The 18,889-nt window shown below is 38.7% G+C and overlaps 1 protein-coding gene across 1 annotated transcript in view; it reads right to left on the bottom strand.

Annotated features, from left to right (window-relative positions):
• Window positions 1-8,930: 8,930 nt before the first annotated feature.
• LOC124606012 overlaps window positions 8,931-18,889 on the bottom strand; it is a 532,599-nt gene continuing 522,640 nt past the window's right edge. Inside the window, exons 30-31 of the mRNA XM_047137975.1 lie at window positions 14,166-14,269; window positions 8,931-10,009 (exon numbers count right to left, since the gene is read on the bottom strand). Of these exons, the coding sequence (XP_046993931.1) occupies window positions 9,784-10,009; window positions 14,166-14,269 (330 nt within the window). The 3' untranslated portion in view covers window positions 8,931-9,783. The remainder of the gene's footprint in view (window positions 10,010-14,165; window positions 14,270-18,889) is intronic.

Raw genomic sequence — 18,889 nt, forward strand, 5'->3', positions numbered from 1 at the left:
CATCATGATTGGTTGTCAGGGATGAGACATTAATCATTACATACCCTTCCAGACATGTATTTAATTTATGAGGGTGCAGGATAAATGCTGGACAAATGTACCAGATTAAGTTTAGCAACAATCATCAATCTGATTAAGAAATTTATTCTGCCCGACAAAAACCATATCATTCAAGCCACAGATAGTTGGCCAAGAATCTTAACAAAGAATTGTTTGTACAGCAGAACTGGAGTAGATGGTGTTGAAACATGTCTGATAAAATTCACCAATAAGCACCTATCAACTCACCTGTGAAGTGTACACTTCATGAATGCAATATGGTGGGTACTGGTTGAGCATCAGCTACACCCAAACAATAAACAAAGTGTCCAGATAATGGGTCCAAGAACTACTGTAGTGCTGTTCTTTCCACAGCTAGGTCTGTTTCAATTGTGATGATGTTTCCAACTGTCTGTGATGGAATTGTACAAGATCAACTAACAGAACCTTTTTTCTCACTGTTGGGGCACGGCCATTGATCCAGGTGGTGGCAATAGATCTGGCCTGGCAGTTTTTACACTGACAACCAGCAAATCGGCCTGGCCTCCATCTCATGCTGTGCTCTGTTTTCAATGTTCTTAGTTTATTCATTTGCTTGCACCAGTCATGTTGTGTTTCACTCCGTGCTTGTCTCTACATGATTTTTGGACTCTCTGCTCACCCATAGATTGAATTATATATCAATATTTGTTCCCTCTTCATGGGTTCAGTTCCTCTGTTTGTTGTCAAGCCACTATTGGCTAGTATAGCTGTATTTTCTGCCATCAGTGATGGTTTGACTGTTTTTTCACACACATACAGACACAAAATAACCTTAATTTATTGTGGCCACGCTGGCTAAGTCTAGGAACTGTGACTGTGTGGAATAATTATTTGTATTTTTCTGCTACCTCTTGCATTGTGACTGCTAACATAAAAATACAAATAACAACAGAACCTTGTTTGCTAACACCCTATTTTAATCACGCATGCTGCCTAGTGTTCATTCAAGATGTCCTGCTTCAAGTGTTGGTGACTGTACCTCTCATATTCCACAAGAATATGTGTTTCAATATGACAGTGCACCCCTCTACTTTGACATTAATGTCTGTTTACACCTAAACAACAGATAACCACATCCTTGGATTAGAGAGGGAGGTCTTGTCCAGTGAATAGCACAAACTTCATACAAAAAAGCTTTATTCAATAATGGAGGAGGAAAATCCAAATGTGGTTAGAGTATGTTTTGATATAAAACAAAATCAGTTGATGCCAGAGCTCTCTGTCGGTGAAGTATTCTACTCAAGCCAGGTTTGGCTATACAATTTGTGCACTATGATTCATTCAAGATCACAGAAAAGAGAAAGGACTGCTTTTTAGACTTGGCTTCAAACCAAAGGACAAAGTACACAGCCAAGTAGCCTCCACTCCGTTGGATTTTCCAGAAACCTTGAGGCATCCCAGCAACAAAATTTATTTTCTGATTCCTGTACCAGTCTAAATTAAAATACAGTATTGATGTGCACGCTAATGGCCTTTGCGTAAAAAAGCAGAAAATTTAATAAGCTTGTGCATTACTTCCCTATTCGTGTTGACAACCATAATCCTGGCAAAGTGTTTGATACAGAGGATAAAGATTACCATAAAAAGGAAGATATTCTTTCACTGACCAAATACTGTAATGTGCTGGATCAACATAGCATCACCAAAATACTAAATAAAGATTAGGTTGCAGAGGATCTCAAGTCCAGCACACTGGAAGCCCTACGATCTAAGATGCCTTTCAAAAGTAAGTTCTCAGCAAGTGATGGCTTACAAAAAGGCTAAGAAGAAGGTATTCTTATCAGTATCAGACACTTATAATGAAAACCCTATAGAGGCTGAAGTACAGAAATCCAGAAACTGCAGCTAGGGTGTGGTGAAAGCTGCTACCTTGAAAAAGAATAATATTGTCAGCAAGGGAAAAAATGTAAGTCTTAAAACTTCCCAGGTATTTTAACATACCAGAAGGAGCAGAAGAGTTTTATAAGGACACTGTTGAAAATTATCACTAGATTTTTAGTTTAGTGTTGTTGCAGCCAGTATTTTGCATTGTATTTCAGTAGCATTTGTTGCTATCATGCACTTCTGCTTGTCAACCATTTATGGAGAGGTATGATTCCAAAGAATCATATTGTAGTACTATATTGCATTTCTCTGCAAAATGCAAACAGTAAATATTCGTTGAATGCTGCATATCCATCTAACGTGCCATTGACATGTAAACACCATTCGATGGGTCACAATACAACACTAATAGTAACAGTAAGACTAGTATTGTCAAATCAAGTGAATGTGAATTATGTATTCCTTCGAAGAACAAGTCAATGTGCTTCTCATTTATGGAAAAGCCAATGAAATTCAGTGAGAGCTTGAGACTTACACACTGAATGATATCCTCAATACACTCACACTACACATCGTAAATTTAAATATGTGTATGATAAACTGAGAACAACTGGGTCTTTAACGGATTGGAAACATATATGGCAAAGGGAAGTAACTGATGTGGCAACGGGAACTGTACTCTTGCCACTGTGGTTCGTTATCCTTGTGTTAGTTCATGTCAAACCGCAAGGGAATGTGGCATGAGCCAAAGTAGTGTTGTTCGTGTTCTGCATCGCCATAAATATCATCCTTACCATATCAGTCTCCACCAAGAATTAATTGGTATGGATTGTATGCATCCCACTGAACTCTGCCAATGGGCTTAACTTCAGATTTAGAGGGATGACACATTTATTAATTTGATTTTACTTACTGAGGAGGCTACATTCATGAACCATGGAAGTGTTAATTTGCATAACATGCATTATTCGGCAACAGAAAATCCATGTTGGCTGCGGCAAGTTGCACACCAAAAACCGTTGTCAGAGAATGTATGCTGTGGGATTCTGCAGGACAGGCCCCTATTTCATTGAAGGAAATCTTAATGGTAGGAAGTACGCCACAATAAATTGTTGGATTGGATGTGGAGGAGATGTGTTGTGGTCGGCTTGTTCGCGAGACTTGATGCCTCTGGATTTTTTCATTCCAACTACATCTGAAGATATGCAAGAGACAATTGTCAGAGTATGTGCTTCATTAAGTGCTGATGTAATAAGGAATACCATTCAATCCATGATAAGAATATTGCACCACTGCATTGATACCAATGGTCATCACTTCGAACAGCTTCTGTAAATGGACAATCATGCCATCTTTTTGACCTTTGAAGACCTTACTGTTACACTTGATTGAATAAGTACCAAACTATAGCTGCCCATTTAGAAAAACAAAGTTGACCTTCATATCTCTGACACGACCCCACCTAGCAACAAAAAACCAACGTCATATTATGGCCTCTGTTGTCCCATGTAACTTTTCTTCCATAAACTTTTCAGCTCCTATCACACTTTCAGAGTTATTCTTGAAGACAATAGTTAGTGACTCACCCTGTGTTGTGGTATATAGCATGTGTAACGCATGATGAATTTTTTCAATACGTTTGTTGCAAAACAAACTTGGTTTACATTCATGAACAGTTCTTGGTCATCACACAATTTCATGGCATACCTCACATATTTAAGTGTATCATGGAATAGTGGTACAGATAGCTCACAAAAAAAGGCATGTGGTACCAGCACTGAGATTCGATCCAGTGACTATGCTTACTTACTAGGTTATGGACTCCTTGGACACTTGTGACCCTTCAAAGTACATAAGCATGCCTAAAATTGTCAAACTGGATTTCATCAAAAACAGTTGAGAGTTGTGTCTTCATCTTTACATATGTTGAAGTCCTAAGCATTACCTACAAGTCATGTCAATATGAATCAAATCAGTGATGGGAAGTTTGTACAGTCCCCATGTGAGACAACTGTATATTATTTTTCAAGTTAAAGCCATCAGTGTCAATGCAACAGGTACTTGTTTATTATTAACTTGAAACATATCCAGTTTCCAGAGATTTCACACACGTAACTCATTCAGGACCTTTTCCCCTTCAGTTGTTCATTTCTGATCATCTTAAAAAACTCAGTTTGAGATTGTCTGCCATCTGCATAATTTTAACCCTAAAGGTTTGAAATGATCTGTATATTCTCCTGATTCTAATTTTCATGTGCCACTGTAAGAGTGGACTCATTTTAATACATTTACAACTCATAAATATGTTAATAGCATCAGCATAATAATAACTGGAATTATTGTAGAAAGGAAAGTAAGATTGTTATTACACATTCTGTTGACAAGCGTCATTAAAGACAGAGTACAAGCACTGATGGGGATGGAAATCAGCCTTTGAAAGGCACCATCCTGACATTCACCTAAAGTGACATCGAAAAATCACAGAACACCTCAGGCTGACTGGAGCGGGATCTGCTGTCTTCTGAAATATTAGTCCAGTACCTGACTACTTTGTCACTTCCTTCAGTAATTGCAGTTTTAACATGATACTAGAAAATCCTGGGTGGTACCTAAATTATAGAATAAGGAGTGGCTACTGCACCAGGACAATGTAGTCAACTTGCACAATGTCTGTACGTGTTTTGTTTGTTAGCTCTGAAAGATGATACCGTCTGAATGATCTTCAACAGTTTTGATCTTGGTTATGGGTTTTCGAGTGCTCTACACCTCAGCTTCTTCCATTAATTACTATTTTACAAAGTAAATATGATAGAATTTGAATTGCAATTCTCTGTGAAAACAACTACTCTTTTAGAACATGGTGTCTTTATATAAAAAAGCACATTTGAGAACTTTCAGTCATTCCTTATCCTTTGTGACTTTATTCTGTTTCTATTCAGCCCTGGAGATTATGTAATTTTTGAGCTGTAGCAGTGACAAAGTAATGAAAAAATTGTCAGTGATAGCAAAATAGCTTAGGTGGAACATAGCGTTATTTTGTTTTGAATGTTTTGGAATTGTACTAGCAGTATAGCAACCAGTGTATGGTAAGAAATAGTTCTTGGCTTATGATGATGATGATGACACAAAGTTCAAATAATCAATAATCGAATAACAGAGTGACTGGATAATGAGGTGAAAAACATATGACTTTTACACAATTTTAGCATGAAATACATGTAATTCTTGCATTTATTTATTATAAAAACAGGACAAATTGAAAGATTTAGTATGATGATCAAAAATTGTTTGTTATGTCTTTGTTCATAAAATAAGCAAAAATTATTTCTGAGTAAAATACAGAACATTTTTCTCAGAGCAAATGAATAGATATAAAACAGATATTATTAACAACAATTATTTACAGCTGCAAATTTATTATTGTTACACCAAGAACGAGAAACTGAAGAAATTTTATGGTTTTTACAAATGTCATTACATTTGAATAATGTGCATAACAAGAGGATGAGTTTATGAAACTTTTATGAATGCAGTATGTGCTGAACATTATTTTCACTGATAAGATAAATATATTTATATCTGAATTTACAAAAATCTTAAAAATCTGTCCACACGGAAGTATTGCTGCAATAGAGATTTCAAAGTATACTGTTCCACAGCCTGGCACGGTGCATATTTCTCTTCACATATTTAGGATTTATGGGAAATCTTAGCACTTGTGGAACATTTTTCTTGTTTGAAATTAGTGTAGAATTTCATCAACATATTCCATAACAAGGATGAAGGCAGATTAATATTTACTCTGCCTATAACTTATTAGCAACAAGGTTAATAATGTGTGAACTCATGTTGTGCTTTTTATCACAGATCATTTTGAATCAGCACCTGCTATATGATTGTTCAGACTGTCACAGTGAAGAACAAAGGTACCTTTTCTCTGCTCCTGTTTTTGAAATTTTCTTCGTAGTCTTCAATTACGTAAGTGTAATTGATTACTATGTATTATATTGTAACCATTATTACTGATAATGTTGCTACCCGTATTAATTAGTAGATGATAGATTAATGATGAATATTTTCACAATTGTGTGCCTGACAATTCACAATGCACTAGAGCAAGACAAAAACTTTCTATTAGCCTATCTAGAAGATTTATAGCTATTTTAAAGTGACTTTGTACAATTTTCATAAAAATAGCATATCAGTTTCTGCCTACTGTATAATAATAAGAGAAAATTAGAGCCAATTTGAAGAAATATCTATCTCAACTGCTCTCATGAGTATGACAGCTGGGTTCTTATATCAGAAATCCTTCCATCTAAAGGCTGCACATGTTAGTCAGTTTATGAATGAGATAAAAGTCTAAATCTGAAATAAAATGTAAGATTCTATGTCTTCTGGAAAAAGAATACAATGACCTAAACGTTTTCATGAAGTGGGATGTAGAGACCGGAAAATGAATTGAGAGAGCAGAGGGAAGTACAGTGGTCTATTAGGTAAGTGATGAATTATGAATATTTATCTACAGAAAATCACAAGTACTTTAGCACAGCATACAATAGCACTTTCTATCAAAATGGAACTTGTAGTAGCTTACATACAAGTCGTAGTTAAGAACAAGATTTCATTGCACTTCACTACAGTCAACAGTTTTCTCCTGGCAATCTTTAAAGGTTTGTATTTTAGCAAAATTTAAACATGATGAATAATCATCCTGATCTGTAAAAACAAAATTAATTAGTTACCATGTTTTCAGTTTTATTAATTATTTATATGTGATTTTCTTAGGGCCAGAATTATTTGGAAATTGAATATTTATGCACTTTTTAATTTTTGTTTAATTTTTTGAATTTATTTATCTCAAAGAAATTACCTTTGCTCAGATGATCTGCTTTTGGCATATCGTTCATATATGTAATAGAGGACTTCACCAAACACATGTTAACTTGCCAGAGTACATTTCAAAAATTAATCTCTTGCTTTTTTGGAACTGCTCAGTTCAAGAAATAACAAAAATAAGTTTCGTAAAGAAACAGATAGCAGTTTCTGGCATTAAGTAATACAATATTCAAGAAAAATGTAAGAAATCATTAGACTGCATGGCACCAAAGGAGCACATAATTTTTTTTAACTGGTATGAAATGAATGAGATCTGTACAACAATTTTTATTGTTATAAAAATTTGTTATCCTCAAATGACTAGTTTCTGAAGTTCAGCTGGACTGATACCTTGAGAGCATAATTTATTAACAGAACAAAAAACACAATGATGTAATGGATTATAGTGATCATATTCCTTATACATTATTTCCATGAAATTCATACTGAATCCATGATATTATTATATAAAAATGTTGTAAATGAATTTGACACTCAGTATAATTAGTAAATATGAAACAATACATGATAAAAATGAAATTTTTAACTGGACAAAGTTCCTGATTAATAACAGTGTCAAGTCTTCAAATAATTCACAGCTTTGGTGTTCTCCACTAATGAGCAGTAGTCCCTGTGCCCAATATTGAATGCCACCAGTACTTAAAATGAGATCAAAACATCAAAGAACGACAATAGTACTCACAAAATATCTAGTTTCAGACACACATGAGGTTGCTCTCTGGATGCAGCTCAATATTGGCAAAGGGACTATCACTGCAGAAATATGCTGCAGGACAAGCAAGACCATTAGTTTTAAACACAATCATTATAGCAGAGTTAATACCACAATAATTCACTTTTTGTCAAGGCATAAATATCTTGTAACAAAATTAAATATATATATTTCAAAAAATCTTTTTTTCTCTTACTCCACAATTGATTGCTTAGCCTCTGGCGAAATGGAACTATACAAATAATCTTCTCACAGTTTGAAAATGTGTATATATCACTATGAATTTTGGTAAAAGTGTAAGAAAGCTGATGTAGATCACAGTACAGAGTGCAAGTTTTCAGTTTCTACCAATGAAGTGAACGAGAATGACAATAAAGGTTAGTTTTTATCATTGCTCATCACAGTAGAATTAGAACAAAAACAACTGATTTTCAGTAATTCAGGAGTTCCTGTGTTCCACCTACTAGAATTGATAATGCTAGCAAATGGTTTATGTGGATGTACACTGACTCTGAAATTCTAAAAGAAACAAGTTCACAAGCAAAAGTACTAAGCTTGACTGGTGACTCAAGCATATACCTGAAGACATGAAAAGGAAAAAGAGTTGACTATTACCATGAACACAACTTGGGTATAACTAATAACAAAGGAAAGACATATCAAGCTTGGTCCACTCTCTTTCCTGGTCCGCACTACTCATACTTCGATTTTTGCGGAGAGGCACAAATACCCACAATGTGTTGCCAGTGAGCAATATCTCTAACGAGGATAGTTACTGGTATGATGGATGTCATACCACGTATTTTAGTGCAGGAACACAGTATTTATTCATGAGAGACCAGAACTCCTTAGCACAGCACTCCTTTGAAATAGGATATAGAAAACTCAGTCTATAATTGTCAGTGAAGTGCACAGGTTGATTGTAATCACTACTAGCTTAACTTAGAGTTCACTTCATAAACTGTGGTACCAGAGAACAGTTGCAAGCAAATTATATCAAAATAATTTTTTCTTCAAAAATAATGCTGTGACTTCTCTCAGATGACAGTATTGCTTCAGAATGGAGTTACGAAAATAATGAAGGTAGGAGCAGCACCACTGTAGGACACATAGTGCCTGAAAAAGTTTTTATACATTTTTCTTGCTATGCTGTTTTCACTCTTTTCCATGCTGATAGCTTGAATCACACAATCCACTGATGTATTTTGATAGTTGGTTGAGGAAGTTTGCAATGTTCCTGTTGGATTACATGTCTTGATATAGAGTGTTGTCAAGCTGAGAAGGTTAATAGAGAAATGCAGCAAGGAATAGAAAAAATACTGTCTTCTTTTTCACGTAGAAACATAATTTTCAATGATTAAATGACAATTGCTTTTGTGCAGATACAATAAATGGTATCATATTAATGCTTGCAGCTGTAGCATTGTTGATGTAAGTTACATAAAAATGTAAAAGGTTTGACCATCTTACCAAAGACATCACAGTTCATTGCCTGACAAAGTAAGAGCAAACAATGCAGATGATTAGTTTTATAGTAGCAGCAGTGATGCCATTTTGCCACACACATAACCTGTTAATAGATAAGAGTTCCATGGACTAATTGTAACACTTCAGGCACCATCTGCACTGTGTCGATGAGGTGGTCTTCCTCTATAGAGATTGGCAGACATGACTGGTAGCTGGTGTGCCAGTAGGCCACGGGGTTGCCGCACCGAGAGTCGGCGTTGCTGACGTGCAGTGACCCTCTCCCCTACGTTGTCACATCAGTTGCTGTGTCCATTACAATTGTGTCCATCACAGTTGCTGTGTCCAACACAGTCTGCCACTGATGCTGATGACACAGAGCTTTGGCACTAGCAGTCAGGCTTTGTGTCACCACATCATCATGAACACAAGTTCTCTGTTTATGGAACTGGTAACCTGTCACTGTACCTCCAGCTTTGTCCATTACTGATGCCACTATTCTATAACTGGTCTGCCATTGTCTATCCATGTGTCATTACACCAATGTGATGCTTTGTGCTGGTGGAGATGTTCTGGTTAAATGTAGGAGACACATCCTGTATCATTACTATGTCTTTCAGAGGCACTGGAAACCCCCAACATAGCACGAGATGCCTGCCTCTGCACTGTCGCTTCAGATGCTTTATAAATGGTTGGTGCTGCTGTCCACAATCAGTGGCACCATTTGTGCAATTGTATATTGCCACATCACTTATATGCTGTTAGGTGATGTGCATAAGCAGTTTTAAGTCTGCCCCATCACATCAGTTGCTGTGCCCACCACTGGCACTGGTGACTCGTAGTTGTGGCACCAGCAAACCACCTTGGCGGCGCAGCCGGCGGTTGCGGTGGTGCCCATGGCCGCTTGCCTGCAACTGTCCATAGCTGCTACTTTTGTGCAACAGTGGAGGTTCCTCTTCATCCAGACTGTCCGACGGGCTCACCAGACACTCACGCCGCTTCAAGCTCTGCTCTAGACGTCGCAGGAATCTACACAAAGGACACATTAATTTTTAAAATTATTTTACTGCTCCTGTTACAGAAAGGAATAGTAGAGTTATTTGTTACTCAGTTTAAGATGCAGATCCAGTGTTTAGTCATTGGGTGGAGGGATTTCCTATTGTCTCTCTCCACCCCAAATGCTATCCCCACCCCATATGTACAAGTGATTCAAAAGTCGCAAGAGAGGACAACTCTGTTATTTGTGCAGATACCGAAAAATGATAGAGGGAAAAATTGTTGGACATATGTTTTAAATCATGACCTCAATATTAAATTTGTATTTTTTTTCATTTTATCAGTAATCAATAACAATGTCCCCAGTACACAAATCAGTAAAAGATGGAAATAGTTGTTATCCAATGTGAAGACATCAGGAAGGTGCGGAGGAACATCACGGACAGCATCCTGATCAACCTCCCATATCATGTAACCATTGGTCATTTACTGGAGCATTCAAGACAACAGGCAGTATCCATGATGATTGATGGTCTGGGCGGTCACGTACAGCAACAAATAATGCCACCACATTTAGTGTACTGGCTAAGTTAGCAGTCAGTTTGCCATTGTCAACAAGAAAAGTGACTCAAGAATGTGGCATCTGTCAAGCATCCATGTCCACAATATTATCCAGAAATAACTTCCATCCATATCACATGCATTTTCTCCAGGAACTTCCTGAAGATGACACGGATAGATGGGTGCAGTTGTGTGTTTTACAGAAATACAAATGCACCAGCCATACCTAGAAGCTGATATTCTTTCAGTGATGAGTACTGTTTCCATCTGAACAGAACAGTGAATAGTTATAAAGTTGTTTAGTGGGCAACTGAGAACCCATACATTCCTGTAGATGCTCATCATCAGACTGATCCAAGGTTAAATTTGTGGTGTAGCATATGGAGTGATGTTCTCATCAGTCCCATATTTCTTAAAAATAAGCTCATTGCTGAACTGTACAGAGAACATCCCGAGATTTAGATGGCTACGCTCTAATGCCATCGGAAGACTTAGAGAGATGCCTGAGGTGTTATGATCTGCCCAAGTAGGATGATGCACACTGGTGTACAGGCATATGAAGTCCAGTTATTCCTGGTAAAACCGAAGCAAGTCAATGCGACAGGTATATAGCTGAGTTCTGACTGACGACTGCCCATTGTATAGCCTCAGACCTTGGATCACCTGCTGGTATCCACTGTGAAGGAATGCAGTGCTCCTAGTGCCAGTTTCATTCCTGCTTCTGAGGCAACACTGATATGGCGGCGGCACTTCTGCCCTATTTGAATAATCTACCTCTAGCAAAATGATGCAGGTTTTTCTTTCAGCAAGATGGAATGCCACTGCAGTTTGGATGAACAACTCACAAATTGCTGAACGAAGTTTTACCTGAGTGTTGGATAGGTCAAAGGGGTTTAGTGGGATGACCACCTAGGTCACCAGATCTGACACCACTTGAATTTTTCCTCTGGGACCATCTCAGATCTGTAGTGTACAGAAACAGGTCAGAAACACCATGGGAAAAATCAGAGGAGCCTAGACAGCAATAACACTCTTGGTCTCACATACTGTGCGCAAGAGTTTCATGAACTGTACACAGATGTGCTATCAGCAGGACAGCATTCAGTTTGAACAATTCCTGAAGTAGTGTCCAAGTGATGCAGTAGCAGGATATAGCAGTTCAAAATTAATTTGTTACAATTTGCCACTCCCTGAGTTTGCTACTGTGATTGTCAATTTTGTTGTTCAGTCGTTAATGATATATGGATTTGACACTGATTTGTTTGCGTTTGTTTCAGTTTGCAGTTTTGAAGTTTTTGTTAAATTTGCTATTTCAAGCAGGCTATGGTGAATCTTATATCACAACAATTAAGCTCGTGATTTAAAACAATGTATTTCAAACAATTTTGCCTTCTATTGTTTTTCTGGTACCTGCACAAATAACGGAATTGTCCTATGTTGTTGGATTCTTGAATCACCCTGTATAACTTGCCATCCCAACTTTTAATGTACCACAGATACCTATGATTTTAATAATAATAATAGTAAAAAATACAACATCTTTAATATCAAACAATGGAAACTTCAGGTAGAAATATCAACAATGTAGGAAAAGACAGATTGCTACTTAGCATAAAGAAGTATGTTAGTTGCAGACAAGCACAATTAAGAGACACTTACATAGAACCTTTGGCAACAGCCTTAATTAGTGAAAGAGAAACACGCATCATTTATACACACAAGCAAGAACACCTCATGCACACATGGCCGCCAATTCCAGCATCACAGACTGGAATGCCTTCTTTAAAAGATGATTGTTGATACGGTGTGACTCAGCAATAGATGCAGTTTGAAAGGTAGTGACTAAACACAGGAAGTAGAGAAAGAACGTACACTGAGGAAAGTAATGATGTAGAGAAGAGTAACAAAGAAAAACATCACAGGTTTGTAGGATGGAAGAAAATCTGTTCAGCAATGCCAATCAATGGAAACTCCAGATAGGAATATCGACAATGTAGGAAAAGGTGGATTGATACTTATCGTAAAGAAGACATGCTAAGTTGGTGGTCATGTGTGCATGAGATATGCTTGCCTGTGTGTACGATGGTGTGTGTTTCTCTTTTGTAGATGTTTTAATATAATAGTACTAAATTATTTGGTTGCAATAACACAAGTGAAATGTTTTGATAAAATAATAATGTGTTTAATTTGTTGCTTAGTACACCATTTTAAAATAACTCCCACAAAACTGCAATTTAGACAAATGTGGTATCTGGAAAGCATACATCTGAAAATTTGAGAAGTACATGTGTCATGCAATTTATTTAAGCCCTGCAATAGCAACAATTTCTCTCAACATTGTCAGCGTCATAATTTATAAAAGTTAAAATGAAAACGTGCAACCACCATTATCTGTATGCCACACTTAGCACTGCAATCCGGGATTTAGGCTTCAGCTCTGCAAGTGTGAAAATGATGGAATTTGGTTTCTTTAAATCATTTCTGCATATGCTCAGAAAGTCAGCGATTGTGTTATTTTCTTCTGAGTGCAGTGTCTTTCCTTAAAAAACTCCTTACAGCTTGCAGCTCCTATCTACATGACGACCATACGCCTTCCCTACCTCCTCCCTCACACTCCTCCTTGCTTTTACATTTGGTCAATCTCATGTACCGGGGATCCCATTCACGATATCTTGCAATGATGTGTAAGGTATCAAATAGCTCACAAAAATGGTACTACAGAGGTGTCAGCTGAGACTGGTCTTTTGGGACAGAAGTTTGAAGCTTAAAGGAAGGGGGAAATGTCTACAGCCATTCTCACTCTATGATGCCACCACAAGACTGAGATGTGTCATGTCTGCTGTGGGTTGTCTGATTCTTGTTTTGATCCATGCCTCTTCTAGGATGTTCAGAACGTAAGCAGTTTGTTCATACCAGCTCATGCTGAGGATGCTGTATTATTTTATGTAGTTTGAAAACCAAGAGGATCTCACTCTGGGATTCTGTTACAAATGAGCACACGCAAATGACATTGTAACATTAAATTATTCACACAGGTATATGCAACCAACTGCATGCCACTGAATACAGTCAGAAGGTTATCAGTAAACTGAACAACAGCTGTTGCTTCCCCAGGAAGATGATAGGCTGACTGGTGCCCAACCCACATATTCTACCTGTCAATGATTATTTATTATTGGAAAACAGCTACATATTGTATCAAAACTATAAAATTACAAAGAAACAGAATGGCTGGCAGCTATGTATCTTTATGGGTCAACATTTCATTACTGTCTACAGATACATTTAAAAGTGTACTAAATCTCCTTCCTCATGGAGGTTGGAGGGATAGGTTGGGGAAGGTTAGAAAGGAGGGGAAGGTCATTTACATCTCAGGGTGAAAGAGACCTACCAGTAGAGAAGATGAGCATTACTCATGTCCTATCAACAGGTACGTCCCTTTCCCTTGGAGCTCTGAATGACCTGCCTTACTTTCCAAAACAGCCACATAAAATATTATTTAACACAGGCATACATAATTCTTGCACTTAGCAACAATGCCATTTTGAGAGACACTGTCATCTTCTCTTGGAGATATGATAAAATCAAGAGACAGATTTCTTCTGTTACAACCATAGGTGTACCTTACCTAATCTGATGACCGATAGTACGTAGTCGACTGATCTTCTTACTGGACTTAGGCAAGTCTTCCCCTCTGAGCAAGGTCTTAGGCAACATCTGGCTCATTACATCCTGTTAACAGAAAAATTAAAGAAGAAGCTGAAGCATGTTACTAGAGACAAATTGCCATCATAAGAATTGTTCTAAAAAGCTACACTTCTCATTACTACCATACAAGAGCTGAAACAGTTGGGTGTATAACAAGCAGGGTACAGGTGTAGCCCTTGATTAGTCTGTTAATAATATAACTTTAGCAGTTTTAAATACATTACTGTCAGCACAATAATCTATGAGAGTGTAACAGTTTTCAACATAATTGCTTGTTTAATTAAAGCTTAAGGAGTGGAGGAAGCATTGCTTTTTTAGATTAGCAGCCTACATTGCTTAGTACTTCTGTGCTTATTAATACACACTGTAATTAAAAAAAAGAAAAACAAGATCAGCAGACTAGAATACCGACATTTTGAAATTATTTCTACATACATTTCATTAACTATTATAAGATATGCAATGCAAGGTAATTACTTTTTTCTCAAGCACTTAGCTCTACCTGGGGAATATCGCATTATTTCCATCAACAATTTTGGATTCTCTTATCATAACTGCTGTGAAGACATTGAGGAGCTAAGCTACTAGTATTAGAGAGATAATCTAAAAGTGTTTCAGAAAACTGTTTTTAAGTCCTCATCTAGGCAAAACTAAATCTACACAAAAGGCAGGAATATGATCATTGCAACTTCCCAGCAGATTAAAACTGCGTGCAACATCACAACTCAAACCTGGAATCTTTGCATTTGGTGTGCAAAATGACTGAGTTATCCAAGCACGACTCAGGACCCACCCTCACAGCTTTACTTCCACCAGTATCTCTCCTACCTTCCATAGTAGTCCTACAAGATATGCAGGAGAGATTCTGTGAAGTAGGAGAGGTATACAGGCAGAAGTGAAGCTGTGAGTGTGAGTAGTGCTTGGACAGCTGTCAATAGAAGGTTTGCCCTCCAAAGGGAAAGGTCCAGGTTCGAGTCCCATTTAAACATATAGTTTTAATCTGTTGGAGGTTTAAAATCATCACACACTTTGCTGCAGAGGGAAAATTCATTCTGGAAATATCATCGTTACTTAGATTCGAAGTCATGTCATGTCTGTGGATTCTTTCAGTTTGCTTTCTTCAAGCACAGTTTGTGTCTGAAATATGAAAATCTTAGTTAATTACATGAACACATTATTTGCATGCTGTGAATTTGTCACAGTAGTGACACAAATTATACTAAATAACATATCAGTATTCTGTTAGTTGGAAGGAGAAAGAAATGTCTTTGCATTCACAGTAACGTTGAAATATGCCTTATGTATTACTTTTCCTTAAATCGAACTACTTTTGACTTGCAGTTACTCTCCATTATTAATACTGTGAAATCAGGGCTGGTTCGATAGCATTTTGCCAAACAAGTGACTTATCACTTGGTGCTCCTCCCCCCTCCCTGTACCCTCATACTGTGGCCATTTTTACTACTAATTGTGATATGTGTTGTATATAAATCTTGCACATTACTAAATTTGTGCTTGACACCCCAAGCAGCTGTTTGTGTTGCTGGGGCTGTAAACCAGCAATACCTTGACCACCCAGTCAGAGCACAAAACTATTCAGTTCCATACAGCATGCATCACTTTAACAAAAATAAAATTTTGTGAATGAACATAAAAGTTGAAAAGCAGATCTCATTCATGGGAATGAGAGCACAACACGCTCTGAAGTGAAAGAGACTCATACAGGTTTCATGTGGGACATAACTGCAACTCTTTCCATAAGGCGCAATCAAATGGAGATGTGACAGATGGAAAAAAATAAACTGTTTACTATTTTAAAAATAATCGCCATAACAGTTAATAAACTCATCCCACTGTGAGACAAGGTGGTGAACACTTCGCAGTTGCCTTTGGAACCACAACTGTATCCAGGAGTGCACCTCTTTGTCCAAAGGAAATCCACGACCACGAATGTCTTCTTTGAGGGCTCCAAAAACATAGGAATCGCATGGGATGAGACCAGAATTGTGTGGATGATGTGTAAGGGCTTTTCAGTGAAACTTCTGCAACGTAGTCTAAATAACCTTGGCAACATTCACATGTTGCGAAGTTTGTTTTAAATATGCGGCAGAATTTTTGCAGGGAAGCCCTTACATGTCATCGATACACTCCTAATCTCTCCCCATGTGATTTACATATTTCTGGAGTCCTGAAGACAGACATTCACGGCCGTCAATTTGCTTTGCATGAACAGGTGATGCCTATGTAGAGCCATTGTTCTGTTGGCAACTGCAAACGTTTTCCCATGATGGCACTGACCATCTTGTATCACAGTGGGATAAATGTATGAACAGTTATGGTGATTATTTTTGAAATAATAAACAGCTTACCTACTTTTTTTCCATCTGCCATGTTTATATTTGAGTGCCCTTTATAGATTAAAAAATGCACTGCAATCATACCTAAGTAAGCAAAATGAATAACACATAATGTATAAGACTAGAAATGCTGTCACAACCACGTAATTGAACAGACTATTCATTTCAAGATGTGGTTCTTTTACACTCCTGGAAATTGAAATAAGAACACCGTGAATTCATTGTCCCAGGAAGGGGAAGCTTTATTGACACATTCCTGGGGTCAGATACATCACATGATCACACTGACGGAACCACAGGCACATAGACACAGGCAACAGAGCATGCACAATGTCGGCACTAGTACAGTGTATATCCACCTTTCGCAGCAATGCAGGCTGCTATTCTCCCATGGAGACGATCGTAGAGATGCTGGATGTAGTCCTGTGGAACGGCTTGCCATGCCATTTCCACCTGGCGCCTCAGTTGGACCAGCGTTCGTGCTGGACGTGCAGACCGCGTGAGACGACGCTTCATCCAGTCCCAAACATGCTCAATGGGGGACAGATCCGGAGATCTTGCTGGCCAGGGTAGTTGACTTACACCTTCTAGAGCACGTTGGGTGGCACGGGATACATGCGGATGTGCATTGTCCTGTTGGAACAGCAAGTTCCCTTGCCGGTCTAGGAATGGTAGGACGATGGGTTCGATGATGGTTTGGATGTACCGTGCACTATTCAGTGTCCCCTCGACGATCACCAGTGGTGTACGGCCAGTGTAGGAGATCGCTCCCCACACCATGATGCCGGGTGTTGGCCCTGTGTGCCTCGGTCGTATGCAGTCCTGATTGTGGCGCTCACCTGCACGGCGCCAAACACGCATACGACCATCATTGGCACCAAGGCAGAAGCGACTCTCATCGCTGAAGACGACACGTCTCCATTCGTCCCTCCATTCACGCCTGTCGCGACACCACTGGAGGCGGGCTGCACGATGTTGGGGCGTGAGCGTAAGACGGCCTAACGGTGTGCGGGACCGTAGCCCAGCTTCATGGAGACGGTTGCGAATGGTCCTCGCCGATACCCCAGGAGCAACAGTGTCCCTAATTTGCTGGGAAGTGGCGGTGCGGTCCCCTACGGCACTGCGTAGGATCCTACGGTCTTGGCGTGCATCCGTGCGTCGCTGCGGTCCGGTCCCAGGTCGACGGGCACGTGCACCTTCCGCCGACCACTGGCGACAACATCGATATACTGTGGAGACCTCACGCCCCACGTGTTGAGCAATTCGGCGGTACGTCCACCCGGCCTCCCGCATGCCCACTATACGCCCTCGCTCAAAGTCCGTCAACTGCACATACGGTTCACGTCCACGCTGTCGCGGCATGCTACCAGTGTTAAATACTGCGATGGAGCTCCGTATGCCACGGCAAACTGGCTGATACTGACGGCGGCGGTGCACAAATGCTGCGCAGCTAGCGCCATTCGACGGCCAACACCGCGGTTCCTGGTGTGTCCGCTGTGCCGTGCGTGTGATCATTGCTTGTACAGCCCTCTCGCAGTGTCCGGAGCAAGTATGGTGGGTCTGACACACCGGTGTCAATGTGTTCTTTTTTCCATTTCCAGGAGTGTATATTAGAATGTGATACTGGTTTATTATTTTGATGTGAATTCCACAAATGTCTGACTTGTGTATTTTAGTAACACACTCTGCGAAGTGTCAAGTGTTTTCATGTACAATCTGGTCCAGATAATACAAGCTTCCTGTGACTTAGCCAGTTCACTTTGGGAGAATGTGATTCTCTCTCTTTATTCGATGAAATGGAGTACGTGTAGTATAAGAAACTGTGAACTCATTTCCACCCACAGCAAATTTGTATCCATATAAGCTAACATACATATGTTGCACTGGGTACGTGCTGTAGCAGAATGACATTTTTCTTTGTATTCCGTTTGCGGTTTTACAGTATGAGGAAAGTACAGTTACTATGGTATCTTTCACTTCTGTATAGGCACGAATTTCTGCACGCGATTTATAGTGGGAGAAAATAATTTATTTCCAGATTGTATTGAAATGAGTTTTCTCGGGATTTATTTGTCAAATCTCCAAAATATTACGCCATTTGTCATTATTCTGCTTGCATGCTTGCAACTGAAAATGCGAATTGCCTCTGCGATTCGAAAGATTCCAGCAAGGTTGTACATGCATTTCGAGATGTTTTTCCTCGTGTTAACAGTAAAGAGTTTTTAGATTTGAGCTTTGTTTTGTATGGGAAATTGACTTTCCTTTTTCCGAATAGAGTTATGACTTT

The sequence above is a fragment of the Schistocerca americana genome, chromosome 3, assembly GCF_021461395.2.
Source record: "Schistocerca americana isolate TAMUIC-IGC-003095 chromosome 3, iqSchAmer2.1, whole genome shotgun sequence".
Taxonomy (NCBI): Eukaryota; Metazoa; Arthropoda; class Insecta; order Orthoptera; family Acrididae; genus Schistocerca; species Schistocerca americana.